The sequence below is a fragment of the Taudactylus pleione genome, unplaced genomic scaffold (genome assembly GCF_031769625.1).
Source record: "Taudactylus pleione unplaced genomic scaffold, aTauple2 ptg000005l, whole genome shotgun sequence".
NCBI lineage: Eukaryota > Metazoa > Chordata > Amphibia > Anura > Myobatrachidae > Taudactylus > Taudactylus pleione.
This window is the reverse complement of record NW_028284408.1, coordinates 25933936-25957766: the sequence shown is the minus strand read 5'-3', so window position 1 is coordinate 25957766 and position 23831 is coordinate 25933936. Positions and strand designations below refer to the sequence as shown.

General features: G+C 42.3%; 1 protein-coding gene across 2 annotated transcripts in view; it reads left to right on the top strand.

The window, feature by feature from the left end:
* The window catches only part of DDN (dendrin), a 41615-nt gene that overhangs the window by 4844 nt on the left and 12940 nt on the right, over positions 1 to 23831 (top strand). For both annotated transcript variants that reach the window (XR_015879407.1, XM_088479817.1), the window contains exons 3-4: positions 104 to 295; positions 19491 to 23122. Coding sequence is in view for 1 of the 2 variants with exons in the window: in XM_088479817.1 (XP_088335943.1) it covers positions 104 to 295; positions 19491 to 23088 (3790 nt within the window). In the remaining variant the exon portion in view is untranslated. The remainder of the gene's footprint in view (positions 1 to 103; positions 296 to 19490; positions 23123 to 23831) is intronic.

Here is a 23831-nt window from a genome sequence, read left to right as displayed (position 1 = left end):
CAAGTAGCATCGTTTTTAATGTCTGTGTGTACTAATACAGTAGCTGTAACTTTTGTTTTGGCAATGTGTTTCTCCTAGTTTGTGTCTTGTTTACACTGGTTAGGATCGACAGTCGAAGATGGATGGATTTGGATGGCTCATGGGTGTACAGCACAAATCCTGTCAGGAGGCAGCCAGACATACATCCTAAATACAGGACTTTACCTGGAGGAATCCTTGAAAGGCACAGAGCAGTTGCTGACGTATCCAGGAGACCAGCAGATGACAGAGGGAAATATGTCACAATCCCTGGCAGGTAAATCCTGACTTCTGATACAGATTATGGGTTATGGTAATTGTAATGAAATTATGTATATATGCTGTCACAGAATAAATATTAGGACCAGAAATGCCCAAATACAAAGAATACAATTTGAAAGTAATGTATAGAAAAGTGCATTATAATGGACTTACAGACAAGGGTAAATCATGACCTGAAATTTCTGTTCTCTCCTTTGTCTTCTAAACATCACCTGTGTTCTCTTGCTCTTGGGGCCCAATTTATCAATATTATTTTTACAAAAAAAATATGAAAAATTGTATTTTTTACTCAGTTTTTACATTATTTTCGTATCACATAAATGTATTTAAGGGCAATTGGAGTAGTTTTCCAATTGCATGCGCGCGGCATCCATCAGTTATTCAGTGCTGGGAGAGAGCTGGGGGCAGCCCAGCTACTGATGTAGTGCTGGGCTGCCCCCAGCCTGACGTTAAATGGAAGGCGTGTCGTACAAACACGCCCCCAATTAGCGTCATTTAGGGGGGGTGGTCTATGTTAAATAGGTCACGCACCCTTTTCGAAGCCGTGCGCGAGAGTAGGGCGTAGGGGTCCATCGCCGCACAGGGTGCGGCTAGGTCTGGAGCCGGCCCTGTACAGATGGGATTTTATCAGAGCTTTCCCCAGGTATCCCAATTTATACTCTGCTCTGACAGGCAGAGCAGAGCCGGGAACCGGCTCTGTGATCTGCTTTATGGTCTAAATATACCACAAGCTGATCATTTTTTTTTTTTTTTAAAAAGCGTACATACATTTATCTGCATCCTTGGACTGGTATTCGGTGCTCCGGTGAGGTCCTCTGGGGCTCCGGTCAACTGGTCTCCGGCCTCCTGCACTGTGACCACAGTCAGCTGCACTATACGGTTTGAAGCTCTATTTCAGTTTGAAGTATAGAGCAGCTGACCACGGTCACAGTGCAGGAGACCAGCTGACCGGAGCCCCAGAGGACTTCACTGGAGCACCGATCACTGGGCAGCAGGGCTGTAGCTAGGGTAGTGTGACCTGTGCCATACCACAGGGCAGGGAGCGCTGTTTGTGCCTGTCAATTTTCTGTTTATTATCATTCTCACTAGTAGCTTCCTCTTATTTTATCCCCAGCATCTCCTGGCCTCCTTCTCTTCCCTGGCCCTTCCCCCGGCCCTTACCCATGATGCCATGGCCCTTTTTCGGGTGCTTTATTTCCCTATTTTAAAAACACCAATGCTCTTTCTGGCATAGGACACCAAAAAGTCTAGTTACGCCTCTGCTGGGCAGGTAAGTGTAAGCTGCACAGGAGGGGGGAAAAGGGTGGTTGGTAAGCCGGTTGGGCATGCGCGGACATCTTCTCACTGTATTTTTTGAGAAAAATACAGTGAGAGGTGTGTGGAGGGAATGTGCGGGGAGAGAACTTTATTGCAAGCTCTGTCCCTGCAATGCACTACAATCGCATTTGGAATGCAGATTGTAGTAAATAGGGCCACAATGAGGAAATCAGTTCAGTAGCATGAGCAGCTAAATCAGAAGCAGAGGATAGAAGAAATAGATAGGAGAGGATAAAATGTTTGACATGGTACAGGCCAGATTCCAAACACAGTATAGATAAGTTAGGGGACTTGAATATTGTGTGGAAAGTAGAATAAATGGGTTTATTTAGTGTAAGACAGGATAGAAGTGGCATGGGGAAGATATTACACTACAGTGAGTTAGAAGAACACACTACTGATCTTAATTCATTAATACAACACACCATACTTCTCACATGAAACTCATTAGAACTTTGTATACTTTCTTGGATTACTCTACAGTTCCTTATGTGCTAAATTCTTCAAATTACAGAAAGCTGCACCCACAGAGCAATGTTTTTTATATGAGGTGGTTAGTTGGTCAGCAGATGCCATTAATGTAATTAAAGCATTATTTTCTGTACACGTTTGTTTACTGGTATTTATTTTCCTCCCAATAGCAAGCTCACAGGTTTCTTAAGATGTGCACGTTACATACCATTGTTCAGGTCTTTACCCAATTTGGACACACACATGCTGGGCCAATTGGGACAGATTCAGCTTTTCCCAGTGGTCTGGGTGACTAGGGTGGAGGGAGAGAGATCATACTCCTGCTGATCAGTGGTAGCAGCCTCCCTCAGTAGTGGTGCTGGGCTGTGGAGGTTCAGCGCCGCAGCGGTATTGCACAGACAAGTTCTGTTTATTGGGAGGGAGGCTGATCGCCCCCCTGCTGCCCTTCTCCTCCTCCCTACGTTGTACCCACACACACAGTCCCCGTTTTAGGGGTCTGCCTATTCGTTTGGGCTAATCTCTTGATGGATTTTGATGGGTTTTTCAATACTCTATATTGCATTGGTCGAGAGAAGCCTAGGTGTATGAACCATTCGTCTGTGATAAAAGGGAGCTGAGTAGTCACGATTTTAGTGAAAGTCACATAAAAAAAATGTTGCACCAAGGTGCTGAAGCAGCGAGACAGCATCTGAAACTAAGCTAATCAGAGATAGCAAAGTGTCCTGTTGCTTAGCAGCAGCCTAAAGAGGGGAGTGAGTCAGGGACTGAGCAGGGTCACATCTTAGGCAGACAGGGAGTGAGAGACTCCCTCCAACGAACCCATAATGATGCCCTGATGCAGACACAGAAGCCAATTCGATGGTGGCAAACAGCATACCGCAGCCATCAAATGGTAACCACACTACCATCAGAACAAAAAGATTGATGGTTAGTAACCATCAGATTCCGATGCACAGCCATACTCTGAACCTGCAGGCGGACTTCGGCCACAACTCCTCCACTGTAAAGTGGTCCCTTAGCAAAGTGCCCTATTGCTTAGCAGCAGCCTAGAGAGGGGAGGGAGTCATGGACTGAGCAGGGTCATGTCTGAGGCAGGCAGAGTGAGACAGCCTCGAACAAACCCTTGCAGATGCAGTAACTAGGAAGGAGTTTTATTAAATTCCTGATAGCTATGCATAGGGGGCATTTAATGTGAGTTGGCAGCGTGCATAGGGTGCCATTTAATGTGAGTTGGCAGTGTGCATAGGGTGGCATTTAATGTGAGTTGGCAGCGTGCATAGGGTGGCATTTAATGTGAGTTGGCAGCGTGCATAGGGTGACATTTAATGTGAGTTGACAGCGTGCATAGGGTGGCATTTAATGTGAGTTGGCAGCGTGCATAGGGTGGCATTTAATGTGAGTTGGCAGCATGCATAGGGTGGCATTTAATGTGAGTTGGCAATGTACATAGGGTAGCATCTAATGTGAGTTGGCAGTGTGCATAGGGTGGCATTTAATGTGAGTTGGCAGCGTGCATAGGGTGGCATTTAATGTGAGTTGGCAATATGCACAGGGTGGTATTTAATGTGAGTTGGCAGCCTGCATAGAGTGGCATTTAATGTGAGTTGGCAGGGTGCATAGGGTGGCATTTAATGTGAGTTGGCAGCATGCATAGTGTGGCATATAATGTGAGTTGGCAGCGTGCATAGGGCGGCATTTAATGTGAGGTTGCAACGTGCATAGGGCGGCATTTCATGTGAGTTGTCAGCGTACATAGGGCAGCATTTCATGTGAGTTGGCAACGTGCTTAGGGTGGCACACCTGGGTAGGAGTGTTAAAAAGAAAAAAAAAAGTTTCTAAAATGTATTTTACAATATCAAAGTCACTAAATCTTCTGTGAGCCTAGGAGACCTGCAGCCTCCCAGCCATTCCCTTCATATTTCCATCTCACTTTGACAATCACATTTGTGAGGCCAATTTAATTAGCTTAACAAAACAAAATAAGAAAACACGGTGGCATGGGGGCAAGACCATGACTTTTCCAGGGGCCCCCCAGACCTCTGGTTATGGCACTAATAGTTCCACATGTTGTTTGTCCTGGCCATGAAAGTCACAGGTATGGCAGTCATCTGGAGCACATCATGCTGGTGTAGTATTTACAGTGTCAGACTGTTGCATGAAGGGCCCCCTGGGGTAATGGAATGATAGGGGCCCATACTTAGGAGTGTGGCCAGTCTCCAGAGGGGGTGAGCCAGCCTCCACAAAAGCTTAGCTAACCATTAGAGAGTGCATGGGTCTGGGTCCCTATAAAAAAATAAATATATATATATATATATATATATATATATATAGTAAATACTACTACTGCCCAGATTAATAACAGCAATGCATTGTAGAAAATACATTATACTGCACAGGACTATAGTGTAACATATGTATAATGTATAATTCAAGTGCACAGTCTGAATCCTGATCCCTAGAGGAGGGGGTGGGCCCACTGGGGTTCCCCCGTGTACCCATGTGGGCCAGTCCGACCCCGAGTATATAAGGAAAGCAATCAGTGTATTGCAGTTAGAAGTACTTGTTACAACAACATAATCACAAAGTCCACATGCTGCAAAGTGTGTGAGGGGCGATTGCAATAGCAGTAATGATACTACACAAGTTTATGCAATAAAGGGTATAATAATTACCAGGTGACGTTGCAAGACAGTGAAGTAGTAACATGCATAAAGTACAGTGCTTGAGAACATTTTACATTTAGGTTAGAGAGTATTTCAGTCCAGTCCAAATTAGGGGTGTGCACCGGCCACTTTTCGTGTTTTGTGTTTTGGTTTTGAATCTGGATCTTTCTTCGTGTTTTGGATCTGGATTGGTTTTACCAAAACCACCCTTCCGTGTTTTGGGTTCTGGGTTTTGTGTTTTGGATCTGTATTTTTTTGAAAAAAAGCATAAAAACAGCTAAAATCACAGAATTTGTAGGTTTTTCTGCTCCTATGCTATTATTAACCTCAATAACCTTAATTTCCACTCATTTCCAGTCTATTCTGAACACCTCACACCTCACAATAGTGTTTTTATGTCCAAAAGGTTGCACCGAGGTAGCTGGATGACTATGCTAAGCGACACGAGTGGGTGGCACAAACACGTGACCCATCTAGGCGTGAAACTGCAGTGGCAGACAGGATGGCAGTTTGAAAAACTAGGCCCCAAACTGTACATAATGCAAAGAAAAAAAAGAGGTGCAAGATGGAATTGTCCTTGGGCCCTCCCACCCACCCTTATGTTGTATAAACAGGACATGCACACTTTAACAAACCAATCATTTCAGCGCCAGGGTCTGCCACACAACTGTGGCTGAAATGATTGGTTCGTTTGGGCCCCCACAAAACAAGCTGGCAATTAATCTGTCCCTGCACAAACTGGCTCTACGGAGGCAAGATGTCATCCTCATCCTCCTCATCCACCGATTCCTCACCCTCTTCAGTGTGTACATCCTCATCCTCACAGAGTATTAATTCGTCCCTGCTGGAACCACAGGTCCCTCTGTATGTTCAGGAGGCTGGTCTCCCTGGAAGAGTTGATAATTCATTTTATGAACATCATCTTCTCCACATTTTGTGGAAGCAACCTCCTACGCCTTTCGCTGACAAGGTTCCCGGCTGCACTAAACACTCTTTCGGAGTACACACTGGAGGGGGGGCAACTCAGGTAAAATAGAGCCAGTTTGTACAGGGACCTCCAAATTGCTTCTTTTTCCTGCCAGTACAGGTACGGACTGTCTGACATGCCTACTTGGATGCTGTCACCGATGTAATCCTTTAACAGACAGACGCACGCTTGTCGCTGCTGCTTTAGGATGCAAGTGCGGCTACAGCCCACACAATTCACAAAGACAGAAAAAAGAAGAAGAATATTTTTATTGTTTGTGTAGCACACTTTGAGGGTGTCACCACCCTTTAACAGACAGACGCACGCTTGTCGCTGCTGCTTTAAGGATGCAGGTGCGGCTACAGCCCACACAATTCACAAAGACAGAAAAAAGAAGAATATTTTTATTGTTTGTGTAGCACACTTTGAGGGTGTCACCACCCTTTAACAGACAGACGCACGCTTGTCGCTGCTGCTTTGAGGATGCAAGTGCGGCTACATCGCACACAAGTCACAAACACATTAAAAAAATAGTTTTTTATTTTTTGGAGCACTTTGAGAGTTACACCACCCTTTAACAGACAGACGCACGCTTGTCGCTGCTGCTTTAAGGATGCAGGTGCGGCTACAGCCCACACATTTCACAAAGACCGAAAAAAAAGAACAATATTTTAATTGTTTGTGTAGCACACTTTGAGGGTGTCACCACCCTTTAACAGACAGATGCACGCTTGTCGCTGCTGCTTTAAGGATGCAGGTGCGGCTACAGCCCACACAATTCACAAAGACAGAAAAAAGAAGAAGAATATTTTTATTGTTTGTGTAGCACACTTTGAGGGTGTCACCACCCTTTAACAGTCAGACGCACGCTTGTCGCTGCTGCTTTGAGGATGCAAGTGCGGCTACATCGCACACAAGTCACAAACACCTTAAAAAAAATGTTTTCTTTTTTGGAGCACTTTGAGGGTTACACCACCCTTTAACAGACAGACGCACGCTTGTCGCTGCTGCTTTGAGGATGCAAGTGCGGCTACAGCCCACACAATTCACAAAGACAGAAAAAAAAAGAACAATATTTTAATTGTTTGTGTAGCACACTTTGAGGGTGTCACCACCCTTTAACAGACAGACGCACGCTTGTCGCTGCTGCTTTAAGGATGCAGGTGCGGCTACAGCCCACACATTTCACAAAGACAGAAAAAAAAAAGAACAATATTTTAATTGTTTGTGTAGCACACTTTGAGGGTGTCACCACCCTTTAACAGACAGATGCACGCTTGTCGCTGCTGCTTTGAGGATGCAAGTGCGGCTACATCGCACACAAGTCACAAACACATTAAAAAAAATTTTTTTTTTTTTGGAGCACTTTGAGAGTTACAACACCCTTTAACAGACAGACGCACGCTTGTCGCTGCTGCTTTGAGGATGCAAGTGCGGCTACAGCCCACACAATTCACAAAGACAGAAAAAAAAAGAACAATATTTTAATTGTTTGTGTAGCACACTTTGAGGGTGTCACCACCCTTTAACAGACAGATGCACGCTTGTCGCTGCTGCTTTAAGGATGCAGGTGCGGCTACAGCCCACACATTTCACAAAGACAGAAAAAAAAGAACAATATTTTAATTGTTTGTGTAGCACACTTTGAGGGTGTCACCACCCTTTAACAGACAGACGCACGCTTGTCGCTGCTGCTTTGAGGATGCAGGTGGAATCTAGACGGGATTTGGAACCGAGGACACACTACCTCCATCAATTGTCTAAATCCCACTGCACTAATGGCGGATACCGGACGCACGTCTAACACCAACATAGCAGTCAAGGCCTCAGTTATACGTTTTGCTTCAGGATGACTGCTGTCGTACTTCATCCTCATCACTAGGGACTGTTGGAGGGTCAATTGTTTAGTAAAAGTAGTGATGTTCCTACTTCCTCTCTGGGATGATGAACAACTCCCAGCAGCAGCAACAGCACTAGGAGGAAGTGGTTCTTGATCTTTCCCTATTTTATTTTTATCGGAGAAAGTTTGGTCCTCCATTTATGTTATATTGATATATACGTGCGGCTAAAGCGCACACAAACACAGAAAATATTTTTTTATTTTTGCTGGAGAGTAGTGCACTTTGTGGGTTACACCACCCTTTAAGAAATGAGCCAGCCGTCTCTTTACTTATGGGACACAGGCGCACGCTTGGCGCTGCTCCTTTGTTGGTGCACGTGCAGCCACAGTGCACACAAGTCACAAACACAGAAAATATATATTTTTTTGTTTTGGAGTGTACTTTGGGGGTTACAGAACCCTTTAACGGTCAAGCCAGCCGGCCCTTTACTTATGACACAGGCGCACGCTTGGCACTACTTTGTTGATGCACATGCGGCTACTGCGCACACAATTCACAAACACAGAAAATAATTTTTTTTTTGGTTTGGACTGGAGTGTATTTTCGGGGGTTACAGCACCCTTTAACGGTCAAGCCAGCCGGCCCTTTACTTATGACACAGGCGCACGCTTGGCACTACTTTGTTGATGCACGTGCGGCTACTGCGCACACAATTCACAAACACAGAAAATAATTTTTTTTCGGTTTGGACTGGAGTGTACTTTCGGGGGTTACAGCACCCTTAACGGTCAAGCCAGCCGGCCCTTTACTTATGATACAGGCGCACGCTTGGCACTACTTTGTTGATGCACGTGCGGCTACTGCGCACACAATTCACAAACACAGAAAATAATTTTTTTTTTGGTTTGGACTGGAGTGTACTTTCGGGGGTTACAGCACCCTTAACGGTCAAGCCAGCCGGCCCTTTACTTATGACACAGGCGCACGCTTGGCACTACTTTGTTGATGCACGTGCGGCTACTGCGCACACAATTCACAAACACAGAAAATAATTTTTTTTTTGGTTTGGACTGGAGTGTACTTTCGGGGGTTACAGCACCCTTAACGGTCAAGCCAGCCGGCCCTTTACTTATGACACAGGCGCACGCTTGGCACTACTTTGTTGATGCACGTGCGGCTACTGCGCACACAATTCACAAACACAGAAAATAATTTTTTTTTTGGTTTGGACTGGAGTGTACTTTCGGGGGTTACAGCACCCTTAACAGTCAAGCCAGCCGGCCCTTTACTTATGACACAGGCGCACGCTTGGCACTACTTTGTTGATGCACGTGCGGCTACTGCGCACACAATTCACAAACACAGAAAATAATTTTTTTTTGGTTTGGACTGGAGTGTACTTTCGGGGGTTACAGCACCCTTTAACGGTCAAGCCAGCTGGCCCTTTACTTATGACACAGGCGCACGCTTGGCACTACTTTGTTGATGCACGTGCGGCTACTGCGCACACAATTCACAAACACAGAAAATATATTATTTTTTTAGCACTTGGGGGGAGCGCCCCTGATGGACAGAGCACCCCCTGGACAACACTACAGCTCTCCTTTAGGACTGGGACACTGCACAGGACTTTGGAGTGGACACAGCCCCTATGGAGAACTGACTGCACAACACAGTCCAGCCAGCCCCTATGGACTTTGAAGTAGTGGACACAGCCCCTATTAACAACAGCAGCACAGCACAACACAGCCAGCCCCTATGGACTTTGAAGTAGTGGACAACAGCAGCACTACACTACACTACACTACACAGCCCTAACTCCCACCCTCCCTCTTCACTGTCCACAGCCGAGTGAGAAAATGGCGCCGACGCGGGTACCTTATATAGGATCCAAAACCCGCGAGACTCGGAAGGCGGGATGATGACGTTTTGCCTCGATTTCAGATCCGAGTCAGGCGGGAAAAGTCGAGCCTGACTCGGATCGGACTCGGATCGGGGGGGCTCGGGGGGGTTCGGATTTTAGAAATCCGAACCCGCTCACCCCTAGTCCAAATCCAGTTCAAACTCCAGTTACAGCTCATCATCATTTAGATGTCATGCTTAAGGTGCAGGCTTGAAGATTATAGAGAAATATTCATCCTGCTTTTTAGTAAGTAACCCTTCAGTTGTTATATGGAGTCACAAAATAAGATGTCTGGAGCCCACCCGTGTACAATTAATGTGTTACAATTTATTTTAAAATAATTATGCCTGCATGTTAGAATTCCCACAGTTACAGTAGTTCACGCAGTTTACATATACATTGCGTAACAAGCGCCTATATCTGTAGCCAGAGATGGTCAATGGAGAGAATGTGAATAAATGAAACATGCAGCGTCCAATAGACACTACCATATAGTGATCCTGACCATTATAGGGTCATGTGAACCAACACGCTCCATCCCCATGTCTGTTTTTGCTGCTATGTTAGCAAAAAACATGTTTCATAATGCCCGTGGGTAATGGCATGTTGTGATGTATTTTCTGTGCTGTACATGTCATTGCTTTAGGTGTGGTAAGTATATGCTATATGACACATGAATCAATAGGTTTCTTGGCAACCGCCTGTACCCAGCAGTATACACACTTCACTTTCATTTGGACTGTAATCCTGTTTCAATGTATAGCAGATTCAAATGTATACGGAGGTCACCAAGATGTTGTCCATTAACAAAAATAAGAAAAGAAAAAAACAATTGGGTATTATATTGGCACTCTGGGGTATAATATCTTAAACATTGCTGCACTTTATATTATACAAGCTGCTCGTTGGATGAGAAATAATATCTTGGTTATTTATTTCAATAGCAATAAAATGCTGGTCATTGTTATGTTAATATGCCTATGGTTACTGGATATAATACCGGCATTGTATGTCTGTTATATAAAGTATATATATATATATATATATATATATATATATATATATATATATATATAAAGTATACATTAAGCTTCCCTGATCATAGCTTTCACTTACTGTATTATACTCATGGACAGGAGTGCGGCATTGTGTTATTATAAACACTTGGATGAATCGTGTTGTTTTATTGCTTCTTCACTGTATCATATTAATTTGAATTTTGCACGGTTTAATTTGTTTGTACCCTTTGAAGTGAAGATTAAAACTATACGTATTACCTCCTGGGTGGGTCAGAGATATGCCAGTAAGTCTGAATGTGCTGCAGGTGTACCACTATCCCTCAGGGTGAAAGACGAGCGGACCTACTGACCAGGTGAGATTTAAAGAATGGTTGTAACACTGCGCTTCAGAAACCCACACAGTGATTCCATTAGAACCTGTGGCTTTATTCCCTAAAACTCCAGAGCAATTGATGCAGCATCTTATTTTGTTTTACAATGTAGGCAAGTGAAGCATCTACAAGCTCATTTAATGTGCATGTCCATTGTCCTATACTCAGCCTAATACTTCTCAGCCAGATTTTGCTGTCTGTTCTCCTGTTCACCACGTACATTTCTGTTCACATAAATTAGCAATTTACATCCCACAACAGTGCAGCATTTACATTATAACTTAATCGCCTTAAAATTCAGACAGCTTTGTGAATGCTGAGTGGGAGGTATATACTGAGGCAACAGGCTTTGTAGGGATTTAATTTCACCATATATCATTTTCTTGCTGCAAATGTCTAAATTTGTGGTTCATTCTTTGTTGGTAAATTTATTTATGAAGAAAGTATTTGTCTTATACAGTGTGCACTTCACTATGACAACATCCATGTACTACAGATGTGTCCATATTTACTTAGCGTTATTGCCCCATATGGCGTGAGATGTTGGGGTGACTTAGACGCGTCACCACGGATATCCAATTTCACATTTTTCCACTGAGGTTTTTTTTAGCAACACACAGCGTCTTTTTCACACTGCAGCTACATAACAAAAGACTTGTAGTGTCCCGGTGGACTTAGAATTGTCGTTTTCTCGCAATGGTGGCAGTGTAAAGTCACATGATGTATGGTGCATCATAACGGACTATGGTCCCATGCTTTTTTTTTTTTTCAGATTAGCATCTATTTCGCAATGCTATAGCATGTAAATCCACTAGTGGTGTACAGGGAAAGTGTACCTAGTGCTTTTAGCGTATGCAAAAAAGACATAAATGATTGAGCTATAACGACACATGGCGTGGCTTAGTCACATTGCTGCACTAACCTGGGCTGTTCCTCACGCTTTGAAAACACGCAGATTTCTCTTCAGTTCTCTCAATATTTAATTGCGCAGGTCACAGACTCTTTATACGAGTATGAATGGTATCATGCGTACAGTAAGCCACTAGATACAGCACAGTTCCCAAATGATTCCAGGAGATAAAATCATTAATGCTATGGACAATATTATTGCTGCTTACCCACATTTGGAAATAATTTCATCTTTAAAACCTTTTAACATTTAAAACATACATGATACAGACATAACTGCATAAAAGCATGTGAGAGAAAACAACCAAGTGACAAATCTTTACATGCTGGCAGCAATCCTGAAATCATTGGACAATTAGCTACCAAGCGTTATCTTTTATCACCTTTCTATGTCTTTTCATTACAACCTGTTACGGTACATATATATGGGGTGCTGCACGTGTACTATACCCCATCCCTCCCCTGGCAGTGTATGACCCCCCGGTAATACTGTACCTACCCTAACACTCCTGTACAACTACGCACCTAGATAAGGGCTTGGTCAGTGATTGTTCCAAATTAATTGGTGAAAAAAAACCATTGGCATGCCATGTATAGCAACACTGATCATCATGCTATATTCCACGTTTTCAGTTCATTTTCATTAAATGTATGTATCCTTTTTTTTTTAATTATTATTAATTTTATGATAACTTATTGTAGCACCCCTCCCTATCCACATGGTCTATATCTAAATGCAGCTGCTGCTTGGGTTGTACAGTACTTGCATTTAAAAGCTGTATGTGGGTAAGGCTCAGTTTAAAAACAGCAATGGTGGAATTCATATAAATCAATATTTAGTGTTGGACTGACCAGAAGTTGGAGACTAAAGGCACACATCCACTTAAAGACATAAAAACGTCTGCACGATTACGACATTGTAATTGCGCAGTCGTTTGTCAGTCACTGATGTGCCTACACTGATGAGCAGTCGTTCTGTGTAGGCACATCAATCATCTGCTAACATGCTCAACCTGACGTTATCGTCAGGTTGTACAACATATTTACCCAATGATGTCTAAATGACCAGCGGCAGCGCGCATCACTGGTCATTTAAGACATTTTTCTTAACGATTTTCAAACGATTTGCGAACGTTTATTGAACAATAACGATATCGTTAGCATTCATTGGCTAAATTTAATCTTCTAGTGGATGCGTGCCTTAAGCCATGAGTTAATCAGCTTATCATAAATTAATAGATAGCCTGTGGTGCTTGGAAGGACTAGAATTCACACTGTCTGTTTAGAATTAACTTTTAAATATCTAGAAAAATAAATAAAGTAGAAATATATATGTGTATCTCTATGCACCCAATCTTCTACTGCCATTGAAAAAAATGGTAGTAAGCCAAAGAAGAAAAAACTAATAATATATGTAACAACAGTGCAATAAGAGTATTAGGATGTCAATTCATATGCAAATATGCCAATATAAATATTAAAAAGGTTTAATTGATTGCAATAATAATATAAAACATATACAATGTCTACAATTAAGGGCCGTATTCAATTAGCGGCGAAAAGTCGGAATCCGCAAAAAAGTTTTGCCGATTGTGACTTTTCCGCTGTCGGAAAAGTATTGCCGCATTCAATTGCATCCGCTTTTCGCATACGTGAAAACGCAAAGCAATGTAATAGGCGAAAAAGATTTGATTATGAATAGGTGTGGAAAAATAGTGCAAAATTGGTATTTAGGGGTGCAAATGTTGAAAAACCACTCTGCACCCTTGGGACTGCCCCCCAAAGGATAACTGCGTAAAGAAAAACTTGGAACACCCTAAAAAAATACTAAGAAAAAGGGGGCAAAAAAGTGCAAAGTGGGGGTACAAATTTACAAACTAGCAAAATAGCCTAGTCTGCAAGTATGGGTGAGGTGTTTTTTGGATTGCAGGTGTATGCTGAAGGTGCGTTTTTTAATACTTTAATTTAGCGACTTTAAACCAAGTTTGCACCCATTTTCAAGTACCCCAAATTTGACAAGACTACTTATTTTAAAAAAAAACCACTAGTGCAAAGACGCCAATTAGGGGAAATTGACACACCTTAAGTACCCCAAATAGCTTTATTAGGGCTATTTGGGAGCATGTACATTGATCCCCAATGTTAGTGCATCTTTTAGGGGGTGTCAGACTAATTTCCCCAAATCTGACAGTATTTTACGCCTGGTTTGCATTCGCTGAGTTGCGTTTTCACGTGTTTTGGAATTGAATAGTGCGAATAGCGGGGGCGTGCACAATAAGTTTCCGCGGCGAAAATACGCATTGTAGGCAAAGTCCGGCGTGCGAAAAAGTATGGCATGTGCGAAACTAATTGAACACATCCCTAATTTGTAATAACCACAAATATTGAATTAAACATATCTAAAAATAAATAATATACCAGCAGAAAGAATAAAATATAAAATGGAAAATAATTAATGTGAACATATGTTGCTGAATCTATTTATACTACAAATTCCTTGAAGGTAGTCTGTATCGATGAACGTTCAGTTTTACTGAAAATAGCTGCTTTGATTAGATGTGTGCCTTTAGTTTGTCTTCCAGTGTGCTCACTTCAAAAAATCCTTTCTTACAACTCAGATTGTCTTGTGGCATACAGTATATGTATAACCTTTATGCACACATTCTATTTGTATGTACCATTAAAAGAAAAAAGGTTAGGCACAATGCCGGCTTTGGATATTAAGATGGTATACAATACCCGTGACAGCTCCCGGGATCACTGTACTTCATCAAGAGTAAACAAACCCGAACCCTGCATGTTTGGAATGTCCGCTTGGAGCTCTGGGCATGATTCAGAGTTGCATGCTAATGCCGCAGGATCTGTCTGTAGGCACTGCCCACATTGCCGATCTAAGGGCTGCATCCGAAGATGTTTTCTGAAATTGATAACATCCCCGCTCTCAAAAGGCCACAGCTTGTCAATCAGGTTGTGGCTTCCCCAACACCGCAACTGGAGCTGCATCACAGCACTTGTGTACTACGGATCTGGTGCATGCGCAGACCATCCACCATCTGAGTTGTACGTAAACCATCGGGTTTGAATCAGCTCCTCTATTTGCCAGAAGGAAGCTCCAAGTGAATGTAACTCTCTGAGAAATCAGTGCTATTAAAGGTGTAGCTCAATGGTTCCCAAACTGAGTGCCGCGGCTCCTTGGGGTGCCGCGGTGCTCTCACCGGGGTGCCGTGGTGGCCAGTGGTTTAACAAGGCCTTGAAAGAATTATGGAGACTCTAAGGGTGCCTCGAACTTAGAAAGTTGAGCAACCATGGTGTAGCTTTAATAACACATGACTACTCTGGGGCCAGGCAGCTTAGTTGGCCCATGATATAGAGGAAAATGCTATACTAATAAACCTGTAAGAGCTTTTTTTTTTTTTTTTAATTTTGGAAATCATTGACCTATACCTATAAACGAAAAATGATGCCCATGGGACAGGTGGCGTGCATCTTCTGTAGGTGTGCATTATTCACTTCCACTACTCAATGGAACTGCGACCAAAAAGTCAGGATACACATTGATAAGTATACTGTATGATTGACTCTGTCATCACTTAGGTTAATCTTGTAAGTACTCCTTGAGAAGCCCTAGTTAATGTAAAATCTCTCCTGTCTCTTGTCTTATTATAGCCATAAATTAATTAATCATATTGCAGTGTGCAATAACCTGGTATTCAAAATATGTCACTTTTTACATTCTGTTAGTCAAAATCAAACTAAACTGAATGATGAATAATGAATCTATAAACACCATAAACTATAGTGAACTGAATATTAAGGGCTAGGAGTAAGTCCAGCTAAAGCGGCATAGTTGCATACAATCTCTGAATGTCCGGGAGACTCCAGCATTATTGGGAGACCTACATGACTCCCGTTTGAGCAGGCAAAGCTCCTGCATTCTGTGTACCCTCCGAAAAATGATGGTTGCACATGGACGTTTGCAATGACACACTGGCATAAGACATTGCTGGGCAGTGCCATGTACTCATTACTAAGGAGACACTGCCACACGACTTGTGACTGCTTCTCTGCTTCCTGGGACAGTGGCCAGTCTCTGTAACTACAGGATATAAGTAAAATTATACTTACCCTGAATTTTTTATTGACTACTTGTTTAATATACTTTAACTTGTATTTAGATTAGAATAGCTCAATGTGTGCTGTGGAGTTGACCGAATGCTGAGAGAATGTGGGTGGCGATTGAATCTGCTGCACTGAAATTGCATTCTATTTCCTCCTTGTTATGGCTCCCTAGATTAGCCCGTCCCAAAGTAGCCTGGCATCATCCTGTTATCTCCCTTACCTTGGCTATCTGGGATTTTGCTAATTGCCGACATAATATTGCTCCACATCCTAGCCCCCTGATCCCAATGTTCGACAATCCAGATTTCCAATCAGGCTGTAATCCACTTGCATTTAAATGCTGGCATAATTGCGGAATTGAATTGTTGAACGATATTACTCAAACTTCATCCTTCCCTTCGTTCTCTGATATTTGTACTGAAATTTCTATACCTTACAAATTCTTTTACCAATATTTGCAAATCCGACACTTTCATTCCACAATGACTCAACTCATTAGAAGACTCCTCACTACAGTTGAGTCCTTAGCTTCTAGGGGGGCCAGCACTAAAGGGCTTATCTCCGCACTGTACTCGGAACTCACATCTTCGTGCCCTGGGGAGAGAGTTTCTCATGAGAGGGCTTGAGAAGCTGACTTAGGGGAAACATTAGATAGTGACGACTGGGGGAGGACATATATTCCAATGTGGCCCCTAGTTCTATATGTGTACGCATAAAAGAGAATGCCTATAAATTGCTTTACAGGTGGTATTATGTCCCCAATAGATTAAACAAAATGTACCCCGAGATCTCTAGTCTGTGCTGGCATTGCAGACTGGACACGAGGACATTTATACACATATGGTGGAGTTGCTTGAAGCTGGTTCCCTTTTGGAAAGAAATTTGTCCCCTTGCTAGCTCCATACTAGGCATCTCTGTCCCTTTTACTCCCAAATATTTTCTTTTGCCAGTATGTGTCCCTGAGGCAACTCATCATCAATATAACTTGTTTAGTCACATGGTGTTGGCAGCCAGATGTCTTAACGCCTCAGCATGAAAAAAAACAGAACATTTGGCACATTCACTCTATGGAACAAATGACAAGTATTCTGCGGGGTTCCTCTAAGAGTTTCACTAAACTATGGAAGCCCTGGACCTCCCACTTTCAGGTCTCCCCTGCGTTTAATTTATTTTTTTCCCCCTTAAAATTAAACCAGGACCTCTGTGATTCATACCCTTTACCATTCATATGCAGGTGATCCATGAGTCTGCCCCTCTATTCCTCCTTCCCTCTCCCTCTTTTTTTTTAATCTTCTCTTTCAGCGCTTTATGTTCTCTTTTTGGTTGCTATGTTTTTGTTTTTTCTCTAAAATTGGATGAAACGGCAGAATTATAGACACACCATTGTTGGTTTGTTAGTGCACATATTGCACCTGGCATAAATGGATTTTTATAATGATTAAAAATAAAAATAAAACAAATACTCTGACTAAAGGTTTCACTTGATGGTGCTAGATATGCCTCATGGGTAGAGCTAGACACGTCCCTTTGGCAGAGCAGGACATGCTTCTCGCGATGCTCCATGATAAACGTGACGCATACATTTTACTACAGTAATCTCTTTGAAATTATTTATTGAAGTTGACAAATACGTAGACGGGGCAATTTTGCACCTTGACCAAAATAATGTTATGTTGCAGTGAGAGGAAATGCTTCTTGTTTTTGCATGCAGGGCAGATATTGGCTGCTTTTGTATGTACTATACAAATTCTGCTTTATTTTTACACCGCACATGTTTTTTGCCAAGCTGGAAAATTGCACCTCATAACTGTGATTACTTCAACTTATTAATGAGAAGACATCCTTTCCAATGAATATATAAATGAATGGTGATTTTATTTAAAAATGCTACCAAAATCCATATCTGTCACAAACACATGTGTATGACATTATCTTGGACACCATAACAAATAACAAAAAAAATAATTCTATTGACTAATGCATCAACTGTGATACTGAAGGATATATATATATATATGTATAATTTCCCCCATATAAAGATAATTCACATAACCGTGATCAGGGGCGTTTCTAGAGAGGAGGGGGCCCGTGTGCAGTCTCCAACACGGGCCCCCTCCTCTCCGCCCGGCGGCCGGCAGCGCACTGAGCTGTGCACGGCCAGCGCCGGAGTTATAGACTCTGGGCACTAGAGTGTGCCCAGAGTCTATAATGTATGCACAGGTCACCGGGAAAATGGCTGCCGCGGGCATTTTCCAGTCGTTTTACAGCACCGGACCCCCACGCCGAAGTGGGACTCCGGAGAGGTAAGTAATATTATGGGTGTGCGGTGCGGGGCCCCCCTGGACCCAGGGGCCCGTGTTCCCCGCACACCCTGCACCCATTACAGATACGCCCCTGACCGTGATGAAAATCCTTTCCATATCATTGTGTGTGTCACGTTGCTTATACTCTACTTCAGTATGGATTGTATTATTGTCTCCCATTGTTCTTTACAATATAAGTATATCGCTGATCCTATATTGCTCCTGTAAGGTCTTACTTAAGGCTCACTGAAGTTAATCTGTATGCTATGTACACCCTTCTGTAACTGCTGTTAAAAAGCTTCAGTATAAAATAAAATAAAAACTGGGCTGGTCACAAAATTATAATGTTCAGCAACTAGATAGCAGGAATGCCCTTCCTAGCTTTGTTTTGACTTATCTGCCCCATTCATTGTGGTTTTTAGGACCCTAGTGTGTCCTTGGAATGTTGTATATTGGTGACCATAGCTTATAATAGGAGAAGGGGCCTACTGACCACATGGGGATACAAAGTTAGATTTCAGTGGGAAAATGGCTGGCTACTTAGATTATATATACTGCTTTCCTTTAATACAGCATCACAAAAAAAAGAAATCCTGTTTATGTGAATTCTAGAGAAGTGAAAGATTATAAGGGCTTTATTCATCTAGAAAATGAAGTGGCTACCGGTAATTACCATGCTCTAGCGCATCATATCTATGTATTATATAGTGGTGCTATGTAGCCATTTAGTAATACTTACCTGTCCGGTCACATCCTTCGATAAGTGGCCCCTCCGCAATCCCTGCAAGCAGTGCAAAGACTGAAATATCGGGAGTCCAATAAGTTGTCTTCACACTGCATATGCAAAGGCAGGACTTTGCGATCCAGTATCTGCTCATGTCACAGGGCGGATCCTGGACACGAAATACGCTTCTTCTCCAGATGACGAAATTAAACTGAGAAGCGAAACAGAAACAAGAATTTTCCTTTCTATTCTGAATCGCTCTCCCCATACTATTGTGTAGGGGAAGTGATTCTGTGTAGGGGAAGTGATTCTGTGTAGGGGCAGTGATTCTAATACTAATCAGGGGCACTGGTGGAGAAATGTTACATTTTTCCAAGTAAACCCCTTCCCTGAATACGACAAAGAAGTGAAAAGCCCTGTTATTAGTAATGAAAAAATGGTGTGGTGAATGGATAAGAACGCAGAGCACAGGTATTGCTACTGAAGGTTTTACTGTAAAATACATGTGTGTGTGGGAGGTGAGTGTTTCTTGTTCTGATATCACATTTGTAAAATATAATCTACTTATTATTTTATGTCACAGGTTTGTTAACAGAGAACCAGTGAGGGATCAGTCTCCATACAGACTATGGACTACCTCCAGACTGCCACAGAATGTGGTTCTGCAAGATTCTACCAACTGGGATCCCATCGTCCCTCCGCAAACTAGAAGCATGACAAAGGGGAGAATGAAGCAGAATGTGGATGCAAGAGTAAGAGACCAATTCCATTATGACTGGGACAACGATATATCCAGGAAAAATACTTTAGATCATGAAAGAAAAAGACAAAAGTTGCCCAGAGAGGCCCATGCAGAAATGGTGACCTCTTCTCCATCTACTAAACGCAGACATAAAGGGAAGCTGACACAAATAGATTCCTTCTACGGAGGATGGGAGCCTCAGCATACATTGGACAATAAAGTGAATGTAATAAAGCATGAGGAGTGGGAACCTTTAGCCCACCCACCTAAGGCTTTGCAGAAATCATCAGAACCAATGAAGGTGGAGCTGCCTCAGTCAGAAAAAATAAAATCGCCTATGGCAAACGCTGAAGACAAAACTCAGGAAAAGAAAAGGTGGTGGTCTAAGCTTATGAAACAATCTAAATCAGGATTGACCACTGCAGTCAACGCAGAGGTTCTACAAGACAAAACAAGTAAGACCTACATGGCACTTGGCTCATTAATGAGTCATGGTGTTTACAAGCAAGAAGATTTAAAGGAAAACTGTCCCCAAATAAGAAAAAGAAAAGGACCCCCACCTTATGTTCCACCACCTTCTTATGATTACCCACATCGTACCTTCCCTATTAATAATGAAAAACTTGGTCATACTAGAGAATCTAATCAAAGTGGAGTTAATCAATCTATACTGTTGAAAGACAGTGAGAACTTTCAAGAAAGGAGAGAAAAAATGGCAAGGTATAGTGTGAAGCGCCCTAAAGCATCCAAGGTAAACTTACTGTCTGTCCCAAATGTGGGAGAGGACAGAGTAGAGGAGAGTCAAAAATTTGATGCAACATATCAGAACATAATTCAGGGCAGAAAGCTTCCTCAAACCTATAGCACATGGACAGGATCTAAAGCTGATGACCTTCTTGATCACATTTATGAAATTGTGGAAGGTGGAGGTATTCCATTCACTACAAGTGTACCTGCTTTCCACAAAAATAAATCTGATTTGGGTTTACAGACTGGTGAAATGATCTATGAAACAGTTTCCATACCTTCACAGGGACAGCCATTAATGCCGTACACATTGCCAAGGATAAGTAGCAAAGGAATACATAATGGAAATGAGACAACCAGAAGAAAAAATCGTAGCCAGCGACCAAAGCCACCCTTTGATGCTCGCCCACCAATTCCCCTGCATGGAGTAAAACTGCCAAGAGAATTGGGTTTCAGCTATACAAGTGGGAAATTAAAAAGTATGGATAATAGGATTGGGGAAGATTACAAAAAGATTAAGGAATCAGACCATCATGAACCAGGACATGAGTGGAGAAGACCATTGAGAGTTATGTCAAGTAAAGAATCAAAAGCAAGTGGCCCATCAAATTCCTCCTCAAATAGAGGTGAGTACAGTTGGCATAGTCATACTCTTCCCTTGAAAAAAGACTTTATGAAAACATATAAACAGGAAGAAATATCTCGTATTGACTCTCAAAACCAAATAATATCTAGCCCGGATACAGAATTTTCTAGGTGGAGAGAACCTGAAATCTGCACTTTTCCGGGCAGGGGCCGTAATCAAAACCAGTGGAGGCATGAAGATGACCTAAGACCAGTCATAAAATCTGATCCTTCTAGAGCACGGAGATCTGAGCCTTCTAATACACATAACCATGAGGGCGGGCAAAGAAATCAACCAAAAGAAGCTGTTTCAGAGAAAACTTTGCTTCCATCAACCAAAGAAAGTGATGGGTTGTTTGTCATAGATGCAACTTGTGTTGTTGTAAGAGCAGAGTATATTTTCCCACCAATTATGGAGCAGGTTGCGTTCTTACATAATGGAGCTTCAAAAGAATATAGCCTCTTCAGCAACGTTAACACTACAGGTTTTGATAGGAATGAGAGAATACCTCACTTGTCTTCTCATTCAAAGCCTTTTTTAAATTTAACACACACAACCTCTTTGCAGAAGACTCATTCCAAAGCTCAACATTGTACCAAGCTCACCAAAGAGAAAGTAGCTCCAAACCTTAAGGAAAGAGCAATTCGTATTCTGGGGCTTTCTATGGGGGAATTGGAGTCCCTTAATGAAGCAGTAGATCGTCATAAAATAAATTGCTCTAGGACAGAAGCTGTTAATGCGGATCAAGAGCCCGGAGCCCATGAGCAAGAATGTGAAGTATTGAATGAGAAACCTAATATAAATAATAACCGAAAAGAATCTAAGATCAGGAGTTATAAAGAGATGCCTTGTATTTTAGAGGTAGCTGATGTGCCTGAAGTTTCTCCAGAGGCAGAAGATCATAGTGTACAAATGAACATCCAAGGATCACTGTACAATGAGGCCACCATACACATTGATGAATTTAAATCTGAACAAAATATATTAATTTCTGACATACAAAATGCAAACATTGCTGAACCACCTAATATCAAGATACAAAATGTAAAAAATCCAGCAACAGTAGCATCTGATGTAGAACCACTTCCAAATCATCGGAGCTTATCTCTGATAGAAGTAGACTCATGTTTGCCGGAGGAGAACAGCAATGATATAACTAAATCCCCAAGTGGAGTTTCTGATTATATGAAATCTGAAATGTCCATGAATGAGCAGCTACTGGAGGATGTGGGGTATAATCCCGATGAACAAACCTGTAGTTCACCATCCAGAACTCTAGCGTTTCATGTCCCTGAAAAGCAAGAACAAGTTGAGTGTATGTTAGTAGACGCTAGGGAGGAACAAGGTCATATTAAGGGGAATGACACAGAAGAAAGACTTTTATTACCCATGAGTACAAACGAACAACACCCCTCTACAATTGGAGGGCAAGTAAAAAGCACCAAATATGCGAAAGTTGCTCTCGGTCCTGCAGATCCTACTGAAAGCAATGAACCAGATCCTCCATGCCAGGCACTAAGTAAGCTAATAGGTACTGGTTATTGCTTAAATCGTCAAACAGATCAAACATCCCCCCGGCCCATGGTAAGAACATTTACTAGAAGGCTTAATTACTTTGCCAAAGATCTAAGGGAAGCTGTTTCCCGTATCAGACGTCACACTGCCCCAGATTCTGACACGGATGAGGAACTGGAGAAGCCTGTTTGTGACTCGGTTATCTCAAAACAACAGGCACCAGGTGACTGTGCCACCTCATGCAGCTCAGACACCTCAGACTCTGATGTCACAGTAATATTGTGTGCAGCTGAAAAGGAAGAAGAAACAATATCCATGTCTGATGTAAGTGAAGGTACAAATGGGCAAAGTAGAGAAGAAGGGGTTGCATCAGACTTTATGGCAGCAGAATCTCCACTAGTAACATTGAAAGATGATGTGATAGGAGAACAGTCTAACATTCTCCAGACACCTGAAAAAGAACCAGTGTTTGATCTAAACAGCTGCATTGATGAGATACTCCAGGATCTGAGTAAAACCGAACAAGAATTCTTTCCAAACGAAGATAATTAAATGGCCTTAGCATAAACCAGCCCGCCAACAACAGGTAATAGGAAACTCCTCCTTTGTTTCATATTTAAAATAAAATCTACACAAACTAAATTGATGTCAAGAGAACTAATCTCTAACAATTTAAATGTACATCCTCTTCACAAATCAAGCATGTATTATCTTATCTGTAGGACTTGATTAAATAGTCTTTGTACTCAGGGCCACCGAGAGGGGGGGAATGGCTACTAATTACCCAGGTCCAGGCTTTTTCAGGGAGCCCGGGTCCGACCCCCCCTTTTACCTGTCAGCAGCCCAGCACACATGCTGTTGTGTGCTGGGCTGCAGTGGGAGACCAGGGAGACTGCTGCATGTGGGGGGGGGAGCAATCACACTGCCAATAGTTAAAAAAAAAGGATTTCTAAGGGGTGTGGCCTCACCTCCTGTGATTAGGCCACGCCCCTCGATAGTAATGAAGCCGGCTTTTTACAGCCCTGTTTGTACTAACTAGAGCTGTAGTTGAAGGTTTTAGCAACCTGGACGATGGCATCGGTTGCAGTTCTGTGTAATTTGTCTTTTTTTATTTTTAATGACTGAAATGTTCTGCATTGCTTTTTTTTTTAATTAACATCTGTTTATGTAGCACCAGCATATTACATTGCACGTTTAATGGAGTTTTACGAATGTAGCCATATCTCATTGTTTCCTCTTATTCTTTAGTCCCTGAATGTGCTGTGTCAGGCAGAACACAATAATAGTAGGGAACT